Source organism: Macaca mulatta, chromosome 14 (genome assembly GCF_049350105.2).
Source record: "Macaca mulatta isolate MMU2019108-1 chromosome 14, T2T-MMU8v2.0, whole genome shotgun sequence".
NCBI classification, from domain to species: domain Eukaryota; kingdom Metazoa; phylum Chordata; class Mammalia; order Primates; family Cercopithecidae; genus Macaca; species Macaca mulatta.
Window position 1 is genome coordinate 126,749,868 of NC_133419.1, and position 25,991 is coordinate 126,775,858.

Consider the following 25,991-nt stretch of genomic DNA (forward strand, 5'->3'; position numbering starts at 1 on the left):
AGACCCAAAACATTTGAATATATTTATTTTATTGATGTAGGTCTGCCAACTCTTCCTTCTCAGGAAGGACTGTTTTTATTCCTAACATGTGTATAGATAAGGTTAAAACGTACTTTTTAAAATAAGTAGATAGTGATAATTATTGATAGTTGTTTTTAAAATAGCCTTGCTTAACAAAATAAATGTTGGCAACCCTAAGTCTGTTCTATTATACTATTATTGACATTACATTGAATTTGGAAATCCATGTCAACTTGAAGTTACCAAGTTTTAACCACTGTTAGAAAATAAGCAGGAACGAAATCTGTTTCAAGTGTTTCAATATGATTTAATAAACAGGTTTGGAGCATCTACCCCCACTCCCTTTGGTTTTTTTTGCAAGCACTTGGAGGCAGAGCTCATGTGGAGCTTACAATTTAGTGAGGAACAAAGGCATTAATTACAAAGTAATTACAATGCTGATGAGTGTGTTGAAGTGGAGGGGCTATGAGGCTTCAGTCCCGAAAAGCTAAACCTGCAGACTACAACTTTAAAAAAAAAATTATTTAATTGGCAAATAAAAATAGTATACATTTATGGTGTACAACATGATGTTTTGTTATATGTATACATTGTGGAATCACTAAATCAGGCTAATTAACATATGCACTATCTCACATACCATTTTGTAATGCTGAGAACATTTAAAATCTCTGCGAGCAATTTTCAAGTATACAGTATATATATATGTATTTTTTTTATTTATTTATTTTTTTGAGACAGAGTCTTGCTGTGTCACCCAGGCTGGAGTGCAATGGCGCAGTCTCGACTCACTGCAACCTCTGCCTCCCGGGTTCAAGTGATTCTCCTGCCTCAGCCTCCCGAGTAGCTGGGATTACAGGCATGCACCACCACGCCCGGCTAATTTTGTAGTTTTACTAGAGACGGGATTTCACTATGTTGGCCAAGCTGGTCTAGAACTCCTGACCTCAAGTGATCTGCCTGCCTCAGCCTCCCAAAGTGCTGGGATCACAGGCATGAGCCACCGCGCCCCACCCAGTACATTGTTATTAACTATTGTCACCATGTGGCACAATAGATCTCTGAAACTTCTTCCTCCCACCCAACTGAAAGTTTGCATTCTTTCACCATCTCCCCATTCCAACAGATAACCACCATTCTACTCTCTGCTTCTGTGAGTTCCACTTTGTTAGGTTCTACACGTGAGATCACGCAGTGTTTGTTTTCTTGTGCTCTAGGCTGGATCTTGGTCATCAGCCCAATGACAAGCAGAGCAAAGGCCCAGAAGTTAGGGAGACCAGGGCTCAGTGTGGCTGGCACTGAGAACTGAGCTTCGAGTGTGGGCCCCCACATACATTTAGGACTCTAGCCAATTTTCCCTTCAGAACCACGATGAAGAAATGAAAGCCAAGGCCAAGAAAATCTTTAATGTTCTGTTCCTCCCCTGTTTGGGAAGCAGAGTGGTCTGATGGCTCCAACAGAATCTGTGCCATAACCAAGTCTCATCTGGGGCAAGTTACATAACTGCTCATGAAATAGGAGTGATCACAGTGCTTCCCCCAGAGGGTTTTTGTGAGGGTTAAATAAGAATTTTGTGGGACATAGTAATCACTCAGTAAATGTTCTGGTCTGAGAGTGACCAAAAGGATGGAACTAGAGATATTTGGGCATGAATGTCTGTGTTCCCCTAAAATTCATATGTGGAAATCCTAACCCCCAAGGCAATCGTGGGGCCTTTGGGAGGTGACTAGGCCATGAAGGTAGGGGGCCTCATTAATGGGATTAGTGTCTCATAGAAGAGATCCTAGAGTCACCCCTAGGCCTTTCCCCTCACTGTGAGGTTACAGTGAGAAGATGACCTTCTGTGAACCAGGAAGCAGGCTGCTGGCATCTTGATCTCAGACTTTCTAGCCTACAGAACTGTGAGAGATTTCTGTAGCTTATAAGCCACCCAGTCTATACTTCGTATAACAGACCAAACAAAGACAATATTAAAAATAACTTCCTGATTAGAAGCACTATGAAATGCTAGACTACGCATGGAACCAAGAAGTTTTATTTATTTATTTATTATTTATTTATTTATTTATTTTTTTTTGAGACGGAGTCTCGCTGTGTTGCCCAGGCTGGAGTGCAGTGGCTCGATCTCGGCACACTGCAAGCTCCGCCTCCCGGGTTCACGCCATTCTCCCGCCTCAGCCTCCGAGTAGCTGGGACTACAGGCGCCCGCCACCATGCCCGGCTAGTTTTTTGTATTTTTAGTAGAGACGGGGTTTCACCATGTTAGCCAGGATGGTCTCGATCTCCTGACCTCATGATCCACCCGTCTCGGCCTCCCAAAGTGCTGGGATTACAGGCTTGAGCCACCGCGCCCGGCCCTATTTATTTATTTTTTGAGACAGAGTCTCACTCTGTTGCCTAGGCTGGAGCGCAGTGGCTCAGTCTCGGCTCACTGCAACTTCCGCCTCCCGGGTTCAAGTGATTCTCTTGCCTCAGCCTCCTGAGTAGTTGGGATTACAGGCACCAACCGCCACGCCCAGTTAATTTTTGTGTTTTTAGTAGAGATGGGGTTTCACCATGTTGGCAGGCTGGTCTCGAAATCCTGACCTCAGGTGATCTGCCCACCTCGGCCTCCCAAAGGCATAAGCCACCGTTCCTGGCCAACCAAGAGGTTTTAAGGAAAAAAGCCATAAACTTTTGGTGGTTAATTGACTGTGGCCCTAAACAGAGGCAGGGGCTGCGTGCAATGACTTCTCAGGATCTCTTTCAGCCTACAGGTTCCTGGAATGCATTTCAGCTAACACAACAACAGTGATGTCCCTTGCTATTGAGAACCCTGGGAACAGCTCGGCTCCATGGTCCAGCCATATAAATCTGATAAAAATAGGAGCTGAAATACCATCCTGGAGTTGCTATTTTTAAAAGCATCTGAGATGCTGGATGGGGTGTATTTCTTCCTCAAACACATCTTGCTGTTCCCTCCTCTTGGTGGGCAGGATACTAACGTGGCACATGAGACAGGAGCTGTTCCATGCTGCTGCTCACACCCACTCCTGCCAGAGAAGGGCCGCAGGGCCAGGGCTTCCCAGGTCTAGATGCACCTGCTCCTCCCTCTGCTCCTGAGGCCCCTCTGGTTGCCCCAGCACAGAGGTGTCCTGCCACTTCCACCAAGGAGAAACACAGGAGAGTTTGGGAGGCAAAGGAAATGGGAATGGAGGCAGCACTGGTGGCTTGGAAGGGGCATGTTCCTCAGGTTACCTTGGCCCCACTTTGGCACAGTTAACATCCAAAAGAAATGGTCCCCATGGGCCAAAGCCCTGCTTACCCCATCCTACTGCCTCTTGCTGAGCTGCTCATAATGTGCTGTAGTTGCACCAAAGGGGTGCCTGGGGTCAAAAAAGCAGAAGGAGAGGAGAGAGGAGAGGAGAGGAGACGGAAAGGAAAGATGGAAAGAAAAGAAAAGAAAAAAGAAAAGAGAGAGAAAGGAAGGAAGAAGGGAAAGAAGGAAGAAAAGAGAAAGAAAGAGAAAGAAAAAGAAAGAAAAGAGAGAGAGAAAGAAAGAAGAGAAGAGAAGAAGAGAGAAAGGCACCAGAATTGCTTCCCTCCTGCCCCAAAGATGATATGGCTTCTAGGCAGTGAGCTAAGCTTCTGGCCGTGCTGTTAAGAAACTGGAGGGAAAAGATCATCATGAGTAAGCACATTGTGGCCTAACCTGAGGGGAGCAGAATTACAGTTAGCTTCTGGGCACCTAGTAACCAGGCTTGGGATAAGCTGGGGGAAGGAGGGGGAGAGGCCTGAATACAGCTTATAGGTTAGAAAAGGCATGCCACCTGCATAGTAACAGCACACACTTACATATAGCAAGTTATGCTTTCAAAGCAAATTCGCATCCATTGCCTGATTTAATGCCAACAAATAGGCCTTTCAATAAGCAGTTATTTCCATTTTTCCCCCCTAGTAAGAAAACTAAAGCTATTTAGTGGCAGAGATAGAGTTGGAACTCAGGTCTCCAGGAACAAATGCTGGTTCTTAAGTTCCATTTTCTGGTAGAGTGACATTTACGTGATTCACGAAAAGAACTGCAAACTGTGCTTAGATCTAGTTCATCAAATGGCCAAGTTTAGAGGCTGGGCTGATGCTTGGATCAGTTCTGCCAGATTCACCTAGTTATTGAGGGCAGCTGCTTACTCCCTTTGGGCCAGTTTTCCCATCTGTAGAACAAGGAGGCTCTTCCCTCTTCCTCGACTTGCCCAAGGCAGGGACTTAGTCATTGTGTTCTTTATACCCAGCTTAATTCCAGGCCTGGAGATGGCATGCAATAAATAGTTGTTGAATGGCTCATGCCTGTAATCTCAACACTTTGGGAGGCCAAGGCGAGCAGATCACAAGGTCAAGAGATCGAGACCATCCTGGTCAACATGGTGAAATCTCGTCTTTACTAAAAATACAAAAATTAGCTGGGCGTGGTGGTGGGCGCCTGTAGTCCCAGCTACTTGGGAGGCTGAGGCAGGAGAATCACTGGAACCTGGGAGGCGGAGGTTGCAGTGAGCCAAGATGGCGCCACTGCACTCCAGCCTGGCGACAGAGACTCCGTCTCAAAATAATCAATCAATAAATAAACAGTTGTTGAATCTATGTTTGACTGATTAAGCCAAAGGAACCATATTCAAACAAAATGAGACACTGGTGAAATGCCAAACAGCTTCTGCCCGTGCAAGGAATGATTTAGGATGGAGCACAGTCAGCTGCAGAGGAACAACTTGGAGGCAGACTCTCCTTATTCAGCTCATTTGGAGCAGAGCTTCCTGAGTTGGGGGTTCTTGACAGATAAGTCCTCCAGCTTCAGCTGAAGCAGGCTTGGAGCTGCCACTTCTCTGAACCCCCTTGCACTTACTGTCAGTTACTCACACTTTGCACTTAGTCACATCCTATCCTGCCTCGTTCTTGAATGGAGTCCATGGTGAGCCTTCTCTGTGCCGCTGGATGGTAAGCTTCCTAGGGACAGGGAATGGGTCTGACACTTTCCTTGGAGCCCCTGGCGCTGCCGGCACAAGGCTGTTCACACTTGGGGCTCCGGAAACACCATGCTGACCTACGAAAGGGACTGGCCTAGGGGGCTGTGGATTGTCCTGCAGGGTGACTTCTGAACTGTTCTGCAGCCTGGGCAGTTCCCAGGTTTATTGGGGGAATGCCTCGGTCTAAGGAACCAGGGTCAGGGGCCCAGGGGTTTCTTCCTGGAGACAGGATGCCTGGCGCCTTCAATAACGGAAAGGAAACTGAGAAACTTTCTGAGGCCAAGATAAAGAGTATGCAAGTGAGGGGTGCAGAGGGAGCAGTTGGGAGGTGGCAGGCCCCAACCGAAGCAGAGGAAGGGCCCACGTTTGGGCCCAGGGGACTGACTGGCTGCCTTGCGTGCATGGGGCATGGGAAGCATAGGCTCCCGGAAGAAGGACCTACCTCCCCTCTGCCTCAGTTTCCCCAGTGAGGGAAGGACACGGTTGCCCGTGCGACAGAGCACTGAACCCTTTCTTGATTTCTCATTGTTCCCGGGAGGGTGCGCATTGGCTGCGCTGGCCATACCCACCCTGGCGCCACTCACAGGCAGCGCCTGCCCTGGCCCTGTGCTCACCCCATCAGGCCTCCTCTTCCGCCTCTCCGCCCCTCCGGCACCCCCGGCGCCCCTGCTCGCCTCCGTCCGGGCCTCGGAGGCGCGCACACCATCCCAAGCCGGCGACCGCGCAGCATCGCCCCAGCCCTTCCCCCCTTCCCCCCTCCTCCACCCCGCCCTTTCTCCCCCGCCCGGTAGCTCCTGGGAGTCGGGCCGCCGTGTGCGCAAGCGTGTCCAACCCCTTCCCCGCCCTCAGCCCGGGCCCCGGCCCCCGCCTCCCCTGCAGGCGGACTCGCCCGCTCCCAGGCCGGCCCCGCGCCCGGGACAGGGACCGGGCCGAGCGGAGCCGTCGCGCCAGCGCTGCGCCGCCGGTCGGTGCGCCTAGCGGATCGGAGCTGCGCGCGGAACTGTGCTGCCCCGCCCCGCTCCACCCGCGAGGGTGAGTACGCGGCGGCCGTGCGCCGGGGCCCGCGGGGCGGGGCGGGGAGCCGCGGGGTCCTCGGCCGCCTGACCTCAGCCGGCGCCGCGCCTCCAGGAGGGGGTCGGGCCCGGCACGTGGGCGCAGCGCGGGTCGGGGTGGGGCGGCCACAGCCCTGCGGAGCTGCTTTCCGGGGTCCCTTTCCCTGGACCAGATTTTCGCGGGAAGCCGGATCATCTCCGCTCCCATGGAGTGAGCAAGCGGGACAGTCCTGCGGAAAGTTTCCGCCCCCACTCCTCCAGCCCTGCGCCCGGACTTCAGCGGCGGCCCCCACCTCCAGCATCCTCGAAAAATGGTTTCTCCCACAACTACCCCGATCAGGTCCAGCACTTGGGAGCTGACTGTGCTGGAGGTGACAGTCTTTGCGGGGTCCGCCTGTGTGCAGGAGTCGCAAGGTCGCTGATCAGGACCCAAAGGTGGAGTTGTCAGTGGGAGGCCGACAGTGCCCAGAGTCCTAGGGCCAAGTTATGGGGGTCGTCAGGCCTAGGCCACTGTGCCTCAGAGCTGCATGGGTGGTGAGCAGTGGGAGGGATGCGATGGGGGAGTGGGCTCCGCTGTCTGCTGTGGGTGTTTCCTCAGGGGCCTGGCTGGCAGGGACCTCCCGGCCAGCTCAGAACTGCCAACATGTCTGCCAGCACTGCCCCTCCATTCCCAGTCCTGGGGGGAGGCTCTGTCTGGGCAGCGTGAGGCCTGACCTACTGTGGCTGCTTCCTCTGCTCCCCAGCCTGGGTCCCGAGGGCCTGGCTTAAGGGAACTGCTGCCAGAAGGCTGGGAGTGTAGGCAGTGTTCGGGTGCCCAGCTGTGCCCTGTCTGACCTCATGGCCACCCACAGGCTGGCACCCCCACAGGCTTCTTGGGGAAGCCTGTACTTTCCACCGCCGGAGGGAGGTACCGCGTGGAAGCCAGGCTCAGGCGGACTCGTTCTTTGTGAACTTTGGGAACAGGCCTGGTACAGGCTGAGTTCTCACAAGAGACACACACGTGTGTCACTCTCTCCTGAGCTGTGACGGACCCGTCCCCCTCCTCTAGGTCCTGGCCCTGGCATCTGCCAGGGAGATTTTAAATGAGTTGATATGTGCTAAGTGCTTTGAAAGGCACCTTCACGGAGGAAGAGCTGTGTCAATGTTCACTATTGGTAGTATTTCTCCCATGCTGTTACTCTCCAAAGCTGCCCGATAATTCTAGAGCGGGTTCCGGGGACGCGCCGGCTGTTTGGGGCCTAGAAATGAACTCGGGAGGCTGTTTTGCTTGCTGAGAGCTGGTCTGGGAATGCCCCTTGACCAAGCTCAGGTGTCCCGGGTTCCTGGGACCGTTCCCTGCCCTGCTCCTGGCCCGCTCCCAGACTGCTCCTGTGCCCCGCCCATTGTGCTGGGTGGGTGATCTTAGGGCCTGGGCTCCGTGGAGACTTGGGGAGCTTGCCAGGAGTTGGGGCCAGATCCCCCAGACTCCAAGATGGCAGCCGAGGTTGTGAGGGTGCACACATGGAAGGAGAAGTTAGAAAAGTGAATTCGAAATTGCCAGCTTGGACTTTGGGCAGAGTGGGTGTCTTTGGTTGGGGGATAGGTTGTTGTTCAGAGACAACAGGGCCGCTTTCCCTGTGAGTTGAGGGCCCAGGCTGAGGTGCCTCCGGACTGTCTTCCCTACTGAAGCAGTGACTGGCCCTCTGCTTCTCAGGAACAGAGTGCGGTGCCCCCGCCAGCCTCCCAACCTCGTTAGACTCCTAGAATCAGTTTTCTGGATAGAACTAAGAATCTGCTCCGTTCTGGACTTTTAATCCCCGGCAGGAGCAGAGGCCAGACCCCCTTTCTGTGCTCCATCTTGAGGTGTCATTCTGTCCTTACTCCCCACTGGCCGCCATCTGCCCTTGCCTTGGGGGCTACCCCAGGTCTGACTTGGGCACGTTCTCTGGGTCCCTCCTCAGAGGCTGCTCCAGGGGTTGTCCCAATGGAATTGGGAATTCTTCTCAGAATGGCTCAAAGCTTTGCACCACCTGTTGGAGGGAAGGGACCCCTCTAATACCAATGTTTCTATGCCTGCCAAGTTCCAGACCCTGGGCTGATAGGGAAAGGAGCTGGCTGAGGGACCCGCAGAGGATGGAGAGGGAGCTTGGGCCGCAAGTGGGGTCTGAAGTCCAAGCCTACAGATTGCTATCTAATCAGCCACCAGAGCCTAGCCCAGCTCCTGGCTCCTCGGAGATGGATCTTGGATGCTGGAGGTGGGGCAGTCTGGCAGTGCAGGGTGGGACACCCCAAGCACACAGTCACTGCTTCCTGCTCCCTCAGCTCAGTCGCACTGGGCCGGCTGGACGTTTCCCAGCAGCAGGCCGCTGCAGGTGGTTTAGCTCCCGCTCTGTGTTCCCCTCACCCTGGGATCCTCCTTCCTTCTCAAGACCCACGACCTTGACCTTAAGCTTTTGGTTGCCGGGAGGAAATGGTGAGTGCAGGCGGATTTGGGTGACTGTTGTCATTAACCCCCTCTTCTTTGTTGCCCCCTTCCCAGAGGTGTTCAGTGCTACTGTATGAGTGTCCTGAGTGGCCCTGGATGGGCTACTGGCTGTCCCTGGCCTCAGAATCACCCCTAACCCCTGCCACATTTCAGGGATGGAGGTGTGTGAATGATGTCCTTTATTCTGCAGACTGAGGAAGTGGTCAGTGTAGCTTCACGTGGTAGCAGCAGCATGCGATGCCCAGGCCCTAGCCAAGTGTTTGTCCGCCTCTGACCGGAGCCCCTGAGCCCTGCAGGGGCTGAATTTCCCCCAAAGAGTTGCTTGGGTTGTTGCTTTTCGGGGTTAGAGGGTGTGAGCCTCCAGAGCTGTGGGTTTTTAGCGTAGGCTGAGCCCTTTGCCTGGGACCTACAGCCAGGCCACAACCCCATCTCTGTTCCCCTGCATCTCACACTGCCCTGCAGAAAGATGATAGGATTGCCCTAGACGGAAGCCCTGGGTTCCGCTGCTGGCCCAGCAAAGAGGAGGTTGCTGCTGCTTGGGCTGAAGTGAGGTGTGGGTCTGGCTGGGCCTTCAGTTTCCCACCTGGGCCTTGATTGTGAGGAAGGCCTGGCTGCAGAAGCCCAGAAACACCTGAGTAGGAGAGCCCCTTTGTCCCACCTGCAGCTCATTCAAGCCTGTGCATGGGGGTTGGGGTCCTCAGGATCTTGTTTTCCTGTTTAGGGGAGGCAGCCCCAGAGAGTGCTGGGACCAGTTTGGAGAGTGCTAGGGCATGCTGGTCTGCAGCGACCCTACTTGTGCTCTGCGTCCTCTGCCAACTGCAGCATGGGTGAACATCTGTCCCCATAATGAAAATGGCCTCAGCAAATAACAAAAATATTACCGTTTAGCAATCAGGCACTTATTAAAAACCTGGCTCAATAAACTTTAAAAAAAAAAGATGTGCTAGACGCTTTACATCACTTCATGTGAGCCTCACACAACCCTGTAATTAAGCCCATTTATAAATGAAGAAATGGAGGATTGAAGGATTAAGTTACTTGGCCAAGGTCACATAGCTCGTAAGCAGCTGAGCTAGGACTCAAATCCAGGCCTGCTTCCAAAACCTTCACTTTTCAGCCCAGTTCTCAACTGCCCCCTGGAGTTTGCTCATTTTGCCTGATGAAGAAACAGATCCCAGCTCAAAGGTGTGAAGGGGTTTGCTCAAGGCCACAGTGTATTAGCGTCAAAGGTGGAACACAAACCCTGGGCTCTGAGTGCTCTCCCGAACCCTACATCCTGGCTGGGCCGGCACCCTGAGCACAGGCTCGTTCGCTTTCTCGGTTGGGCAGGGTGAGGCAGGACAGGATTCTCCTCCCTCCTTCCTTCCTCCTTCCCTCCTTCCCAGCGGGCCCTCCCAGCCCCCCAGCCCCCCAGCCTCCACCTCTGCTGCTTTCCCTTGGCAATTGCTTCCATCTGGCCTGCCTGCAGCTCCTATTCCTTTGGAAATGTGGCTGCCGCCCACATGACTGCAAGGCAACCACGGCCACACGTGGGAAGGGGAGGGGCCTTATGGGGTCTAAGCACAGGGAACCCAGCCAAGGTGGCTGCTCCCGGCATCTGGCATCCTGATTTCCTGCCAGGCAGAAGCACCTTGGCTGCCTGGCCTTCCTTGATGCCTGTCCTGGGCTGGCTCAAGGCCAGAGAGGCTCCCAAAGACCCAATTCTCCTTCCAACGTGGTGAGCTGTTTCGCCCACAGACAAGCTCCGCACCAGCAGCCCTCCCTGTCTCTTAGAGGTTGCTCAGGTTGGGGGAGGGATTCCTGGCAGGAGAGAATTAGGGGCCAGCCGGGGTATACCCTGGATTCCCACTGGGTTCTGATCATTTGGAGGGAAGTCGTGCAAGGGACTGACGAGGGCAGAGGCTGAGGGATCCGCGGAGTTCTGGGCAGGCGAGGAGGCGGCTGACTTGCTTCATGACTATAGGTATGCGCCACCACACTAGGCTAATTTTTCTGTTTTTTGTAGAGACGGGGTTTTGCCATGTTGCCCAGGCTGGTTTTTGTTTGTTTGTTTGTTCAAGATGGAGTTTTGCTCTTGTTGCCCAGGCTGGAGTGCAGTGGCGCGATCTCGGCTAACTGCAACCTCCACCTTCTGGTTTCGAGTGATTCTCCTGCCTCAGCCTCCTGAGTAGCTGAGATTACAGGCCTGCACCACCATGCCTGGCTAATTTTTGTATTTTTAGTAGAGATGGGGTTTCATCATGTTGGTCAGGCTGGTCTTGGACTCCTGACCTCGTGATCCACCTGCCTCGGCCTCCCAAAGTGCTGGGATTACAGGCGTGAGCCACCGCGCCCAGCCGAGCGTGTCTGGCTTGTTCACTGGTATATATTCTTAATGCCTGGAATGATGTCTAGCAAACAATAAGCGCTCAATAGATTCTTGTGTGATGAGTGATGGAAATGCAGCTCAGGTAAGCTAATTTGTCTTTGCTGCATCTTTACTGTGCTTCCTCCTTCTCCCAGGGCAAAGGGAAAAAGTTTCCCTTTTGCCAGGTGAGCTGTTTGCCAGAGAAAGGTCTGGCCCCAGCTGTGTGCTGCCACCTCGGGGGTCTCTGTTCAGACACCAGAGAGGCAGGCAGGAGTCCAGGTGAGGATGGGCAGGAGCTTGTCCCCTGGGGAGTGCATGCCCCGTTCCACCCACCACATTTCTCTGCCCATCACCCCTCCCCGGTAACCTTCAGATCCCTGCAGACAGGTCCTGACCTCAGCTCCAATCCCTATGTCAGTCCTCTCCTTATTTGAGGCCCAGGAAAGGTACCCCTATGGTAGAACCCTCCCTTGGGCGGCTCTCAGGAGTGACGGCTTTGGAAGAGCGAGGGGTTCACCCACATTTGCCTCCTCCTGAACAGCTCCACTTTTATTCCTTGTACATACTGCTTTTCCACTTAAATTTTGTTTGAAAATGCGACAGAGGGTTTCTTGGCTTTAATTTTTTTTTTTTTAAACCCCCTTTGAGCTCTAATTGTGACCCCCGTGGTTCTCATTTTCTGGTAGCATGCCATGTATGATCTCACCTCCTCGCCTTTGCTTCCACAGCCCCCTCACATGGCTTGGGCATTGCTGGTAATGACCTTGCTAGACTGCAAATGTCCTTCAGTATCAACTGAAGTCCCAGTGCTGGGAAGCCTCCCTGGCCACCCAGCACCGGCACTTCCTCCCGCTGCATTCTCCACTCCCTGTAGGTCCCATGCCTGTGACAGGGAGGGAACCCTGTGCTGGGGTGACCCCAGCATGGACCTCAGTGGGGCTCAGGCTGAACCAAAGGTAGGTGGTTCTGGGGGTAGTACCCGAGGTGGTGGTATGGAGCTGTGAGATTTGTATTCCTAGAAGCAGGTTGGAGGCTCTCAGCCCTTCCCTGCATGCATAGCCTTGGGTACAGCCACAGCCTGCCGTTGTAGCCTCCGTTTCCTTCTCCTAGAAATTAACACTTTTTTTTTTTTTTTTTTTTTTTTGAGACAGAGTCTGGCTCTGTCGCCCAGGCTGGAATGCAGTGGTGTGATCTCGGCTCACTGCAACCTCTGCCTCCCGGGTTCAAGCGATTCTCCCGCCTCATCCTCCCGAGTAGCTGGAATCACAGATGTGTGCTACCACACCTGGCTAATTTTTGTACTTTAAGTAGAGGTGGGGTTTCACCATGTTGGCCAGGCTGGTCTCAAACTCCTGACCTCAGGTGATCTGCCCACCTTGAGCCTCCCAGAGTGCCAGGATTACAGGAGTGAGCCACTGTGTGTGGCCAACACTTTTTTTTTTTAATATAAAGACAGAGTCTCACCCTGTTGCCCAGGCTGGAGTGCAGTGGCACGATCTCAGCTTACTGCAACCTCTGCCTCCTGGGTTCAAGCAATTCTTCTGCCTCAGCCTCCCAAGTAGCTGGGATTACAGGTGCCCACCACCACGCCTGGCTAATTTTTGTGTTCTAATAGAGATGGGGGTCTCACCATGTTGGCCAAGCTGGTCTCGAACTCCTGACCTCAAATGATCCACCTGTCTTGGCCTCCCAAAGTGCTGGGATTATAGGCGTGAGCTACCGTGCTCGGCCTGGCCAACACTTCTTAATAAGATAACATTTCAGATAACATCCAGTGCCTGAAATCCAACACTCTATAAATGCTGGCTGGTGTGCTTTTCTGGGATTCCAGGGTGGGGTCCAGAGACTGAAGAGGGTCTATCTACTTTCTGGTCCAGGGGAAGAGGGGAAGGTGGCTCACCAGGAGCTGTCCTGGCATCCTTTGTCCCTGTCCACTTACCAGTTATGTGACCCCAGGCAGGTCTTGCACTCTGGTACTCAATTAGCATCTGTGTTAATTGGGATAAGAGTATCTGCCACATCTCACAGCCTGGTGATGGGCAAACAAAACAAACATTTTTCAGGCTGGGAGAGGCCTCAGAGGTTGGCTGTCATTTGGCAGTCGAGGGAGCAGACACTCAGAAAAGTAACTTAGTTGTTCAAGGTCACAGAGCACCTCTCTCACCACAGGCAGGGAGCAGGTGATTGGGCTGAACCTCAGGAGTAACCCTTCTCTCTCTGCCTCTCCAGCCCCTACCTCATGCCTGGCCCATTCAGCTGGTCTGTTCTCCAGGCCCCTAGGACTGGGTGGGCTAAGATAAGCGGTCTAGAAATCCCTCCCCAGCTGGGCTGGACTGAATGGGGGGCTGGCCGAGGAGGGGGTGTTGATGGAGCGTGGGAGGTTGTCCTCACAGGCAGTGGGGGCCGTTTCTCTAGACCTCCTGCCCCCATCTCCTTCCTGTCCCTGTTTGAGCTGTGCTCTTCCTGTTAAGTCCCTTTCTGCCTGCCTTCCCTTTCCACCCCTAGATTTCTTACCATCTTCAGTGATCTCTCTTCCTTCCTTTCTGCCTCCTCTGAGTTCTCTCCTTGCCCTTGCTTCTCTGATCCGCCTTCTTTCTCCAGCCTCAGCATTCAGGTTGTCCTCATAGTGGAACCGGGACTCTGGGGGTGGCCGGGTTGGGTTGCCTGGGTCTGGGGATGTTCAGGAGAGCCTTCATTGGGAGCCCGTGGGAGCAGGAGTCAGCTCCTCCTGTTGGCAGCTCCAGCATTTTCGAATGAAAATGGCTCCTCCAGGAGTTGAGTTTGGCGAAGAGACAGTGCCTGCCCAAAGTACGCAATGCGTTTATCGTTAGCTGAGCTCCCGGGCCCTCATGCAACTCTTTGGACATCTTCCTGCAAGAGACGGTGGGATCTCATCTTTCTGGGGCCTGAGGGTCTCCAAAGATGGGCTGAGCTTCCCTAGCCTGGGACCTGAACCCTCCACCCTCCTCTCTCTTGAGCTCTTTCTCCCAGGGGAACCTGCTTGAATGAGGGAAGTTGGCCAACACAGAGAGATTTCTACTCTCAGACCCCATTGAGGTAAGCACACAACAGTGTGCTATGCTAGGGTCTGGATACACCCCCCGCCCTCCCACGCCCGGCACGGTGCCGCCCTGCCCCAGCCCAGAGCTTGCCTCTATTGGCTTTGTGACCCTGGCTTTGTACTGTGGCTTTGTTCTGCCTTAGGGACCAGCTGGTCCCCTGCTGTGGTTCCACACAGTGGAGATGATCCCTGACCACCCATTCAGCTGCCTGGCAGTCCTGGGGCAAGTGTTTGTCCCCCATCTCCCAAAATGGAGGGGTTTAGGGGCTCCCTGCCCGGAGTCCCAACCCTGCCAAGGCAAAGGGAATGGGGAACAGCTGCGTTGGCCGATTCCGGCTCCATATGGATTTGGTTTGACAACAAAGCTCCCTCTGTGTGTTCCCAAGCCCCTTACATAACCGGGGGCTGTGGGCAGAGGAGGAAAGGAGGAGGAGGTGGAGATGGGAACCAGGAGACACCAGGATGGGATGGCTGGAAAGGACACAGGGACCAGGATGAGGGCCAGAGAGGAGGAGAGAGTGGGAGCAGGAGGGGAAAGTGCTGGTCTTGACCTCCCAGTTCTACCTCCTGCTTCCTGGGGAGGGGAGGGTGGAGGCCAGCCACCGACCTCTGCTTGTGGATGCTTTGTCGTCTTTTCTTTGGACCTTTCTCACCAGTCCTGGAAGGGCTGAGGAGGGGGCTGTGGGACTGTCTGGGGTGAGGTGAGGTCAGGTGTTGGGCTGGACTTGGGAGGCTGGTCCTTGGCCCCAGCCTGTAACTGAATAAATGCCATTAAAAGGGGAATCAGTTCCTGGCTTCCGTTGCCTCCAGCCAGGTGCCAGCCCTGGTTTCAGAACCCCTCTGACCACTCCTCTTGCGTGCTCAAGAGGGCAGAATCACTGCAGCTTGTCCGTGTGCCCTGCCAGGCTGGTCCGGGGCCCCCTCCCAGCCCACTCATCCAGGGATGCAGCTCTGGCCTTGGCCCAGCCCCATCAGAGGGCCTGTGGCCCTGATCACTGCACTCCCCACTCCGTGATGAGACGTTCTCTCCTGAGCATCACTGACCCTGCAGCTGTCCAAACAGAGCAAGAAGCGAATGTTCTCTTTGGGGCACAGCTGGACTGGCAGCCCTGCAGGGCCAGGTGAGCTGCCGGTCCTGGGTGTGTTCTCGGGGGTGGGGGTAGGAGGATCCTGGGCCACGATCCCTTCAGCTTCTCCTGAGCTGAAGGAAACAGCCATGCAGGGGTGGCCAGGAGGATTCGGGCCGGGGGGCGCTCTGAGCTCTCCCGGCTTCGATTGGGGCCGGGACCCTGGGGGATGTGACCCTGGGGGGCGTGCTCTTCTGGGTGTTCCCAGGCTCTGTGTCTGGTCTGTGCCTCAGTGTCTGGGTTTTCTGGCACCAGGCTTCCTTGGGAAGAGCCTCTGGTTGTGCACCAGCCCTTAGGGTGGGTCTTATCCCAGGCTGCAGGGGACTGAGGGCCGAGCTCTTCCACCTTGAGAACAAGGATGGTTCCTCAGGGCTGGGAGGAGGAGGAGGCGCTGGCCAGGACCTTAGATTACCCAGGGCTGGGTTTGGGGCCTCACAGAAGATGGAGAAGCCCAGGTTTAGGCACTTGGCATGACCCCTGGCACCTCCTTCAGTTGATTTAGTGTCTCTGCCCTGGGGTATTCCATGGGACCCTGGGCTGGCTGCTGTGTGCAGAAGTGGGTGTGGGCCATAGCCCAGACCTGCTGAACAAGTTGTAGGCTCTGGAATCCTCCGTCCCCAGGCAGTGACCAGGCCCTGACAGGCCTGAGTCTGTCCCTCCCATCACTCCCCCAGGTATGGGTGCAGATGACCATGAAATTGCTGAAGCCTCAGGGCTTGAGCCCAGAAAGTGTGAGCAGGCTGGCGGGGCCGCTGGAGGAAGGCCTTGCAGGTTCCTGGATTTGGGTGCTGGTTGGGCTGGGAGGACAGTCCCTGTCACTGGGACTAAGCACAGGTGCGGAGAGGCTGAGACGGGCCCAGAGGACAGTGAGTGTGTGTTGTGTGGGTGCCGGGCCAGGGAGTGCCCTCCATGGGGCAGCAGGTTCTGCAGTACCCTCGGCCAAATGGCCACAGGCTTCCCCGAGGACACTCTCCAGGCCTGCTGGGGACACACCTGTGGAGCTCATAGGCATGGCTGGGTCTCCGGTCAGGAGCCAGACTCTTCCTAGGAGCTGAGTTTGCTGGACAGAAGGTGAGGAGCCCAGGGCTCCCCTTTCCCTGGCTTTGGGGGATGAGGTCCCTGAGGGCTGGCACGGCCACTGCCTGCCCCTTAGAGGCTCCGGGCTGCCAGGTGATAGCTCCAGGGAACTGCAAGCTGACAAACAAAGTCTCCAGGAGCCAGAGCTGGGGTGGGAGGAACCCAGTGGGCCTGGGGGAGGTAAAGCATCAGCTGCTGCAGCTGAGCCTGTCTCCCCCTTCCCCACCAGCCCTGAGGAATGGAGGAAGAGATCGCCCTGACTGGGGGAGCCCCGCAAGCCCTGGAAGCTGTATGTGGGCATGGGGTGATGAGGAGGGGGCAGAGAGGAGGAGGACTGAGAGCTGGGTATGAGTGTCTGTGTGATCTGGTTCCTGGGTGTCTGAGTAGGGACCAGTGTGTTTGTGCTGGAGAAGCCTGTGTAGGTTACTGACATGGGCGGAGGAGGGGGCTTGCTTTCCTTACTCCCCCCTTCCCCGTCTTCACTGAGTCCTCATCTGGGGGCCTGCTCCACTCTCCCTCCCATGTGCAGGGCCCTCCCCTGGCAAATCTGCCTCTCCCTTGTTGAGCCCCTTTAACCCTCCTGGCTCCCAGTGAAACTTCAGGTGTGGACCCTTGGACCCTCAGCTGCACAGATCCAGAAACATCCTTGTTCATCAAGTGCCAGGCTGACCATGGTGTCCGTCTCAGTGCCCAGCAGATGTTCTGGTGAGGGGAGGCGGGAGTGCAAGACCTGCCGAGTGAGGGTTCCTTCCGGGAGGAGGCAGAGTGAGCTCAGAAACCACTGCTCCAAAACACTTAAAAGCAGAGCTGTGAGCCCGAATTCAGAGGCTGTGCTGTGGGGCAGGGCTGGAATTTGTGGCACCTGTGTGGGAACTGCAGGGCTGAACGTTGCCTTTGCTGTCCCTGCTTGGGGATTTTGGGGTACTGGGTTTGGATAGAGTGTGTTGTCTGCATAGGGACCACTGTTCTGGAAGTGGACTTTGCTCAGGTGTGGGGGGCCTGCCTGTCGGGGGCACTGTGGTGGAGATGGAGCACCGCTCATGACAGGAGGCTGGTGTCTGGTCAGGCTGAGGGATCCATGTGCCAGCCTTTCTGTGAAGGCTGAATGGGGTGAAACTGGTCAGGGCCTGGTGCCAACTCCAGGAGGTGCTACACCCAGAAAGACAGAGATGGAGAGCCACCTCCCCAGGGGCCTCCTCCTCCTATCCCTCCTACCCTTCCACATGCCATTGCACCCCAGCAGCATCCCCTGAGGCTGGGCCATGGGTGATCTGAGTCAGGGCAGGGTAGAGTGGGAGTGGCAATGCCTCTGCCTGTCGCCCTGGCGGCGGCAGGTCCTGTGTCACATAGAGACCAGGAGGGGTGAGTATGATTGTGGTAGTGGCGGGAGCTGTGGCTGAGGACCCCTCTCTTTGCTGGGCTGGGCAGAGCTTGAATGGAGAGGGGCGGGCTGCCTTGTGCCTGGGAGGAAAGGACCAAGTGTTGCTGGCACCTTCCAGGTCCTGAGTGCTTGTTCTGTGCCCAGCCCCTGCTGAGGCTGTGGAGGTTAAATACCAGGATATGTTTTGAGGCTCAGGACACCTCTGAGGACTTGCTGCTGTTACCCCCATTTAAAAGATGAGGACTCTGAAGCTCTGAGGTGCATAGAGTGTAGGGATTAAAAGTAGTTCTGGCTGAATTTTAGATCCTGGTTCACTATTTTCGAGCTTGGGACCCTCAGTGTATTCCCTCTGTGTCTCAGTTTCCCCATCTGTAAATGAGAATGAAAGAGTACTCCCACATCTATTGGCTGAAAACTTCAATAAGACTACGCTTAGCAGGCTGGGCGTGGTGGCTCACACCTGTCATCCCAGCACTTTGGGAGACCAAGGTGAGTGGATCACTTGAGGTCAGAAGTTCGAGACCAGCCTGGCCAACATGGTGAAGCCCCATCTCTACTAAAAATAAAAAATTAGCTGGACGTGATGGTGCGCGCCTGTAATCCCAGCTACTTGGCAGGCTGAGCAGGAGAATCCTTTGAACTCAGGAGGTGGAGGTTGCAGTAAGCCGAGATCATGCCACTGCACTCCAGTCGGGACCACAGAGTGAGACTCTGTCTCACAAAAAAAAAAAAAAAAAAAAAAAGATTTTGCACAGCAATTGCAGCACAGCCCCAGAGATGATTAAAAAACGAATACAGGGCCAGGCGTGGTGGCTCATGCCTGTAATCCCAGCACGTGGGGAGGCTGAGGCAGGTGGATTACCTGAGGTCAGGAGTTTGTGACCAGCCTGGCCAATATGGTGAAACCCCATCTCTACTAAAAAGAAACCCCTGTTTCTGCCATGCCACAGTGCCCGAGTCAGTGACCTGCTTGCAGTCGGCCCTTAGGCCTTGTGGCTCCTGTTTCTGCTGACCTGTCCAGCCTCTTGGTCTGGGGAGGCCTTGGGGTCCCCAGCCTGCGCTGGGACAGGGGTATTATTCCACTAGCCCTTCTGTGGAGCAAGTAGGGAAGGAGTGATGTGGCCTCTGTGGCTCTCCTGGGACCACACAGGTTAGCCCTGTGGGTGGCCTCACTTTAGAGAGGGCTGGCCAGCTGTCCCGGACTTAGGAAGTGGGTACAGCTGGACAAAAAGTGGCTGGAGTCAACTCTGCAGAAGCCACACCTGCTCATGAGAAGGATATCCTTGTGAGTACAGGGGAAATGACATGGAGAAAGACAAACACTGATGGGTGGCTCTGCCAGCTTCCCCTGGGGTGCTTCTGGCGACTCCCAGGTCTGTGCACACCCAGATCTTTGCACTGTGCTGTTTTAACTTGGAGAAGAGAGGAGGAAGTTAGCTGCTCTGAATGGTGTTGCTGCTAATCTCTACAACACTTTCCTGTAAATTAGGAAAGGGAACATACCCCCCCACCTCTCTCTCCCCCGCCCCGTTGGAGAAGCCCTGCGCCAGAGTATACAGTTTGGCAAGCAGGGGGAGGGCTGGAGCCCAGCCTCACTTGCCACCCTGGCCAGGCCGTGATTGCCCAGGGTGCGTGCTGTGGCTGGTGCTCTGCCACTGCTGTTTGTGTCCTCAGGGTAGGACACAGGTAGGCAAGTAGGGCCTGTCAGTGAGAGGCGCAGGGGATGCGTGTTCTAGGGTCTGAGATCGGCTGCTTCCATTTCAGTGATTGTCTTTGGAGCTACGTCATTTGCTCATACAACCTCCCTTCAAGATAGTGCCTTTTTCTTTCTTTCTTTCTTTTTTTTTTTTTTTTGGAGACAGAGCTTTGCGCTCATCACCAGACTGGAGCACAGTGGTGTGATCTCGGCTCACTGCAACCTCCGCCTCTGGGATTCAACCAGTTCTCGTGCCTCAGCCTCCCTGGGCTGTACCTGGGATTACAGGTGCGTGCCACCATGCCCAGCTAACTTTTTTATTTTTAGTAAAGATGGGTTTCCCATGTTGGCCAGGCTGGTCTTGATCTCCTGACCTCAGGTAGTCGGCTCGCCTGGCCTCCCAAAGTGTTGGGATTATAGGCATGAGCCACCGTGCCAGCTGATAGTGCCATTTTTTAAAAATCCCTATTTACCCAACAGAAAACCTGAGACCCGGAAAAGTCATTCGCAGAAGTGATGGTCAGTCCAAAACTCAGGTCCAAGTGTGAGACTTCAACATTTACATTCCTTATTTCTTCGTCTTCCTTTTTTTCTTTTAATCAAATGATTAGTTGAAAATGTATCACACTCATCAGTTTAAGACGGTTAAGCAGTACAAATGGGAATATGAGAGAAAGTCACTCTCCAGCCTGCCCTCTTGAGAGGCAATAGCCTTGTTTTGCATCCTTCTGAGTACTCTGTTCACATAAGATGTATCTGAATATGCATGTAATTCTTTTGTGAAAGTGCATTTGGAGAGAAGATCACTGTTTTACGCTTGCCTTTTATGTCTTAATATTATGCTTTGGAGCTCAGTTGACATCAGCATGCATTGATTTGCATCCTATTTTTCACAGCTGCATAGTGTTTAGTTTTGTGTGCCTAATTTTTTAAAGCAGGTGCCTGTGCATAGATTTCAGGTTTCCGTCTTATACTGTTAGAAAAAGTGCTGCAGTAAAGATCCTAACAGACAAGTCTCTTTGCAAATTAGGAAACTTTTCTGTGGAATAAGCTTCTGGCCACGGAAGCCCCAGGGTAAAGGATATTTTGATAAATATTGTGAAATGTCTTCCTAGAAGGTGGCCTGGTTTTCACTTCCAGCATGTGTCTGTGAGACGTCCTGCTTCCCACACTCCCCCAGCACTATGTAGCTCAGGACCCTTGTTTTTTGCTGTTACTATTTATGAAAAATGGTGTCTCAACCACACTGGAAGTTTTAAATGTAGATAAATGTCTTATGTGCCATTTATATTTCTCTAAAGTATATATTCATAGCCTTAGCTTATTTTTAAATTATGTTCCTTCGTTATTTGGGGAGGAGGGGTGGACTTGCATGAGTATATTATAGGCTAAGGGAATTAACTGATACGTTAATGTATGTACATATTGCAAAGCACTTCTTAGTTTTTCATTCTTTTAAGTATGAGCTTGCTCGCTTGCTCTCTGTATCTCACTTAAACTATATGTGACTGTATTCATCTTTCATTATTTAGCTTCTGAATTTGTTTCTTCAATCTCCATTCTTTTTTTTCTTGAAATGGAGACTCACTCTGTCACCCAGGCTGGAGTGCAGTGGCACGATCTCGGCTCACTGCAACCTTTGCCTCCCGGGTTCAAGCAGTTCTCCTGCCTCAGCCTCCCGAGTTGCTGGGACTACAGATATGCACCACTACGCCCAGCTAATTCTTGTATTTTGTAGTAGAGACCATGTTGGTAAGGCAGGTCTCGAACTCCTGAACTCAATCAGTTCACTTGCCTTGGCCTCCCAAAGTGCCGGATTACTGGCGTGAACCACTGTGCCTGGCCCTCATTCTTTTTTTATATGAAAATATTTCAAATATGTAAAACTTAATAAACAGACTTCCATGTGATAATCAGCCAGATTTATCAAGTGTGAACCTAATCCCATATGATATTAGATTTTTTTTCCTTTAAGAAATAAAATATTACAAGTATAGAACTAAAGATGTGCCACTATGATCTATTCTATTCTTCCCCATATTCCTTTTTTTTTTTTTTTTTTTGAGATGGAGTGTCGCTCTGTCACCCAGGCTGGAGTGCAGTGTCGCGACCTTGGCTCACTATAACCTCTGCTTCCCGGGTTCAAGTGATTTTCCTGCCTCAGCCTCCTGAATAGCTGGGATTACAGACGCGCGCCATCTTGCCTGTCTAATTTTTGTATTTTTAGTAGAGACGGTGTTTCACCATGTTGACCAGGCTGATCTCAAACTCCTGACGTCATGATCTGCCCACCTCGGCCTCCCAAAGTGCTGGGATTATAGGTGTGAGCCACCGCGCCTGGTCTATTATTTCATTATACACATAAGCACACACTATTTACAAATGTACACAAACTTCTTGCTGTTTTCAGATTCATCCTTTATATATTTGCAACACTTTAAACAGTTGATGTTACGTTTTCACATTGATCCCAGTTGACCCATATGGATTGATTTCTTCAGTTGACATGGCTATATAGTATTCAGTTGCATGAATGTAGCACCACTTCTGTAGCCATCCCTCTCCTGAGGATAGTTAAAGTTGTTTCCATTTTTTGCTCTTGTAGCACTGCTTAATAAACAGGCTTGAATGGGGTGTCCCGTACAAGGGAGGGTCACTCGAGGCTATGCCTGGAAATGCAATCACCAGATTGTAAGGTATGCACATCTTCAGCCTGACTACATATTGTGAAGTGCTCTTCTAAGCCTTTGTATCAACTGGTACTCCCACCAGCAATGTGTGAGAAACTAAATTTGGTTTTAATCTGTATTCCCTGGTTACTAGTGAGCCTGAGCATCTTTTCTTATGTCTATTAGGTGTTTGAATTTATTCTGTGAATTGCCTTTTTGTGTTCTTTTTTATTCCTTTGATTGTTTTGGTGGTTGTTATGGTAAAATGCACAAGCACAAGGTTCTATTGACCATCTTAACCTTTTTTATGTGTGTAGTTCAGTGGCATTAAGTACATTTAGAATGTGCTACCATCCCGCCATCCATCTCCAGAAATCTTTTCATCTCGTCAAACTGAAACATCCTACCTGCTAGTCAGTAGCTCATTTCCTTTTCCCCTCAGCCCTTGGCAGCCACCATTCTGCTTTCTGTGTCTATGAGTTTGACTGCTTTTGAGTACCTCCTATAAGTGGAATGATACAGTATTTGTCCTTTTGTAACTGGCTTATTTCACTTTGCATAGCAGTCTTCAAGGTTGATACATGTTGCAGTGTATGTCAGAATTTCTTTCTTTTTCTTTTTTCTTTTGAGACAGTTTCATTCTTGTTGCCCAGGCTGGAGTGTAATGGCACGATCTCAGCTCACCGCAACCTCTGCCTCCTGGGTTCAAGTGATTCTTCTGCCTCAGCCTCCCGAGTAGCTGGGATTACAGGCATGCACCACCACACTTGGCTAATTTTGTATTTTTAGTAGAGACGGGGTTTCTCCATGTTGGTCAGACTGGTCTCGAACTCCCAACCTCAGGTGATCCGCCCGCCTCGGCCTCCCAAAGTGCTGGGATTAAAGGCGTGAGCCACTGCACCTAGCCCACTTTGGATTTTGTACAGCAAAACTCCATAATATTTCCTTTACATGAATTTCCTTTCTGTTTCAGGCTGAATCATATTTCATTGTATGCATAGATCACATTTTGTGCATTCATCCGTTGATGGACACTTGGGTTGCTTCCGCATCAGCTATTGTGAATAATGCTGCTATGGACATGGGTGTACAAATCTCGCCTTGATATCCTGGTTTCAGTTCTTTGGGGTATATACCCAGAAGCACAATTGCGGGATCTTATCTTGTCTCTTGTTTTCTCTTTGATTCCATGTTTTTTTCTCTTTGTTTCATGGGAATGCTGATATTATATATTCAAGTATTTGTTGATTACATGCACTGTACCTGACTTGTTCAAAGCCTGACATCTTGAGTACTGTGCACCCCTGTGCCTGCTGAGTCATGGAGGAGCTTTGAGAGCGTCTGTTCTGGAGAGGGGGTGCTGCTCTTGAGAGGGGGTGCTGCTTTGGAGATGGATTAATCAAGAATTTGGGTGCTGACTCTAGGAGGTACTGCCTCTAGAAAGATGGGAGGTGGGGAGTGCAACTTCCCCAATTTTGCCTTTAACTTCAAATCCTTGGGGTGGGTGCATTGCTTTTCCTGGGACGGAGGGGTGCCGGGGAGCCCCCAACCAGGACCTGGAGCAGGTCCACACAGGCACTGGATTTGTCCTTTATTTTGGGCCCGGGCTGCGCTCTTGACTTCTACCTCCTCACACTGGCTTCAGCTTTCTCACCCTGAGAATGGAATTCAGAGCCTCTGCCCCTCCCAGGCAGACACCAAGGTATGATTTTCAAGTGTTTGGTGTCTTGTGACTGGCAGCTGATAAACGGGTGATACAATGTTTCTATACAGGAGTCTGCAGAGCCAGGCTGCAGGGGCGGATGCGGGGGTAGCCTGTGGAGCCCGAGGGTGGGAACAGAGCGCGCCTTTTTCTGTAGGTGGAAGCCTGGCTGGCTCCTTTCCCTCAAAGGTCAGACAGCCTGAGAGAGGTTTCCATCCTCCCATGCGTGGCCCTGAGGCAGTTAGCTGGTCAGTTACTCACTGTGCTCTCTGCCAACTCTATGAGCCAGGAAGCCTCCCCGTGCCCAGGCGTGCTGTGATCACAGTGTTCAATGATGGGGTGAGGCTGCAGTGTCCAGCCAGGGGCTGTGCTACAGGGGCCAAAGGATATCTGACCTGCTGTCACTGCCTCTTCCATTCTATTCCACCGTCACTGGGGCGATGCCATCCGATGAACAGATCCATTTATTTATTCAACATGTTTGTATTGAGAGCCCACTGGGTGCCGGGCACTGTTGTCGACACGGGTGATAAAGCAGCAAACAAAACAAGAGAAGCATTTTTGCAAGCAGGGGAGGGGACCGGCAGTGTTGGGTGTGTGGAGTTGTTGCTGGGAAGTAGAGAAGCTGAGTAAAGAGCTGGACAAAGAAGCCAGGCACAGTGGCTCACCCCTGTAATCCGAGCACTTTGGGAGGTTGAGGCTGGTGGATCACTTGAGGTCAGGAGTTCGAGACCAGCCTGGACAACATGGGGAAACCCCATCCCTACTAAAAATACAAAAATTAGCTGGGTATGGTGGTGCACGTCTGAAATCCCAGCTACTTGGGAGGCTGAGGCACGAGAATTGCTTGAACCCGGGAGGTGGAGGTTAGAGTGAGCCAAGATCACACCACTGTACCCCAGCCTGAACGACAAAGCAAGAGTTTGTCTCCAAAAAAAAAAAAAAAAAAAAAAAAGAGAGAGAGAGAGAGAAAAGGAAAGCTGGATGAAGAGAGATAACCAAGTCCATGTCTAGGGAAGAGCATTCCTGACTGAGTGAACAGAAATTACAAAGCCTCAGAGGAGGGAGCATGCCTAGGTAGCCTCCGAGACCTGGTGAGGCTGGTTCGTGGAGCAGCCTCCACGGAGAGGAGTTAGGCAAGGAGGGAGGAGGTGCTGGCCAGTAGACCTCATGTGTCTCTGTGGGTCAGAGCAAGGACCCGGACTCTCCCCGGGAGTGAGAAGAGGAGCCCATGGAGGTTTTGGAGCTGAGGAGGAGTTTTACAGATGACCGGTCTGTTCTGGGGACTTGCAATTAGTGGACCATCTGTATCCGAGTGGCGTCTAACCCTGTGGGAGAACTCCCCAGCCTGCTCTCGCTGTACCTGGCAGTTGTATTAATGACGTTAACTGCACAGTCCAGCTTGAGTCCCCTGTAGAACGTGGGCGGTGGACACTAAACCGAGAGGAATCGCTGTGGGTTGGCAGACACAGTGGAGACTCACTCCTGGACAGGCTGTGGAATGTGTGGAAGCAGGTACAGCCCAGGCCGGCGCTGAGGTTCAGCAGGGAAGCCAGAGGAGTCCGTAGCCCGGGAGACCTGGCCTACAGCGGAGAGAGTGAGTCCGTGCCAGTGGTGGGATGTGGCTGCAAAAAATGGTCAGATTCATGGAAGTCTGGTGTCCAGCTGGCAGACGTTAGTGATCCCACAAATACAGCTGTGTGCCTTGAACACGCACTCCAGAGCTTCCAGAGAACACCTGGGCTGTGGGGGCTAGAGACTGTGTCTCGTGTGGAAGCGTGGCTGAGGACGGGCTCTACAGGCTCTTTGTCACTGTGCGGAGCCTCTGAAGGACTTGGATGTGCTCGAAGCCCCTTCCCCTAATTGCTGTATAGGTCAGGGTGGACATCCCAGGGATCCTGGAGGCTAGGGAGCCAGTCTGCACAGGATGGTTTTAGAAGAAGCTGTAGGGGCCAGGCACGGTGGCTCACGCCTGTAATCTCAGCACTTTGGGAGGCCAAGGCGGGTGGATCACTTGAGGTCAGGAGTTCGAGACCAGCCTGGCCAACATGGTAAAACTCCATCTCTACTGAAACAATATAAATATTAGCCGAGTGTGGTGGCGGGTGCCTGTCATCCCAGCTACACGGGAGCCTGAGGCAGGAGAATTGCTTGAACCCAGGAGGCAGAGGTTGCAGTGAGCCAAGATCATGCCATTGCACTCCAGCCTGGGTGACAGAGCAAGACTCTGTCTCAAAAAAAAAAAAAAAAAAACCAAGAAGCTGTATGATGTGGGGGTTTGGGGTGTGTTCTGGGCAGAGGAGGCAGAATTCTAGCCCCAGCTCCACTCCTCACGAGCTGTACAACCTGGGCCCGTGACTGACCCCTTTCTCACCTTAGTTCCCTGGCTCCACAATGGAG

At 52.8% G+C, this 25,991-nt stretch overlaps 1 protein-coding gene across 23 annotated transcripts in view; it reads left to right on the forward strand.

Annotated features, from left to right (window-relative positions):
* The first annotated feature begins 4,870 nt into the window (after window positions 1–4,870).
* The window catches only part of ST3GAL4 (ST3 beta-galactoside alpha-2,3-sialyltransferase 4), a 60,649-nt gene continuing 39,528 nt past the window's right edge, over window positions 4,871–25,991 (forward strand). For 8 of the 23 annotated variants that reach the window (XM_077961126.1, XM_077961128.1, XM_077961146.1 and 5 more), the window contains exon 1: window positions 5,891–6,047. Coding sequence is in view for 4 of the 23 variants with exons in the window: in XM_028832821.2 (XP_028688654.2) it covers window positions 11,802–11,834 (33 nt within the window). In the remaining 19 variants the exon portion in view is untranslated. 23 annotated transcript variants of the gene reach the window in all.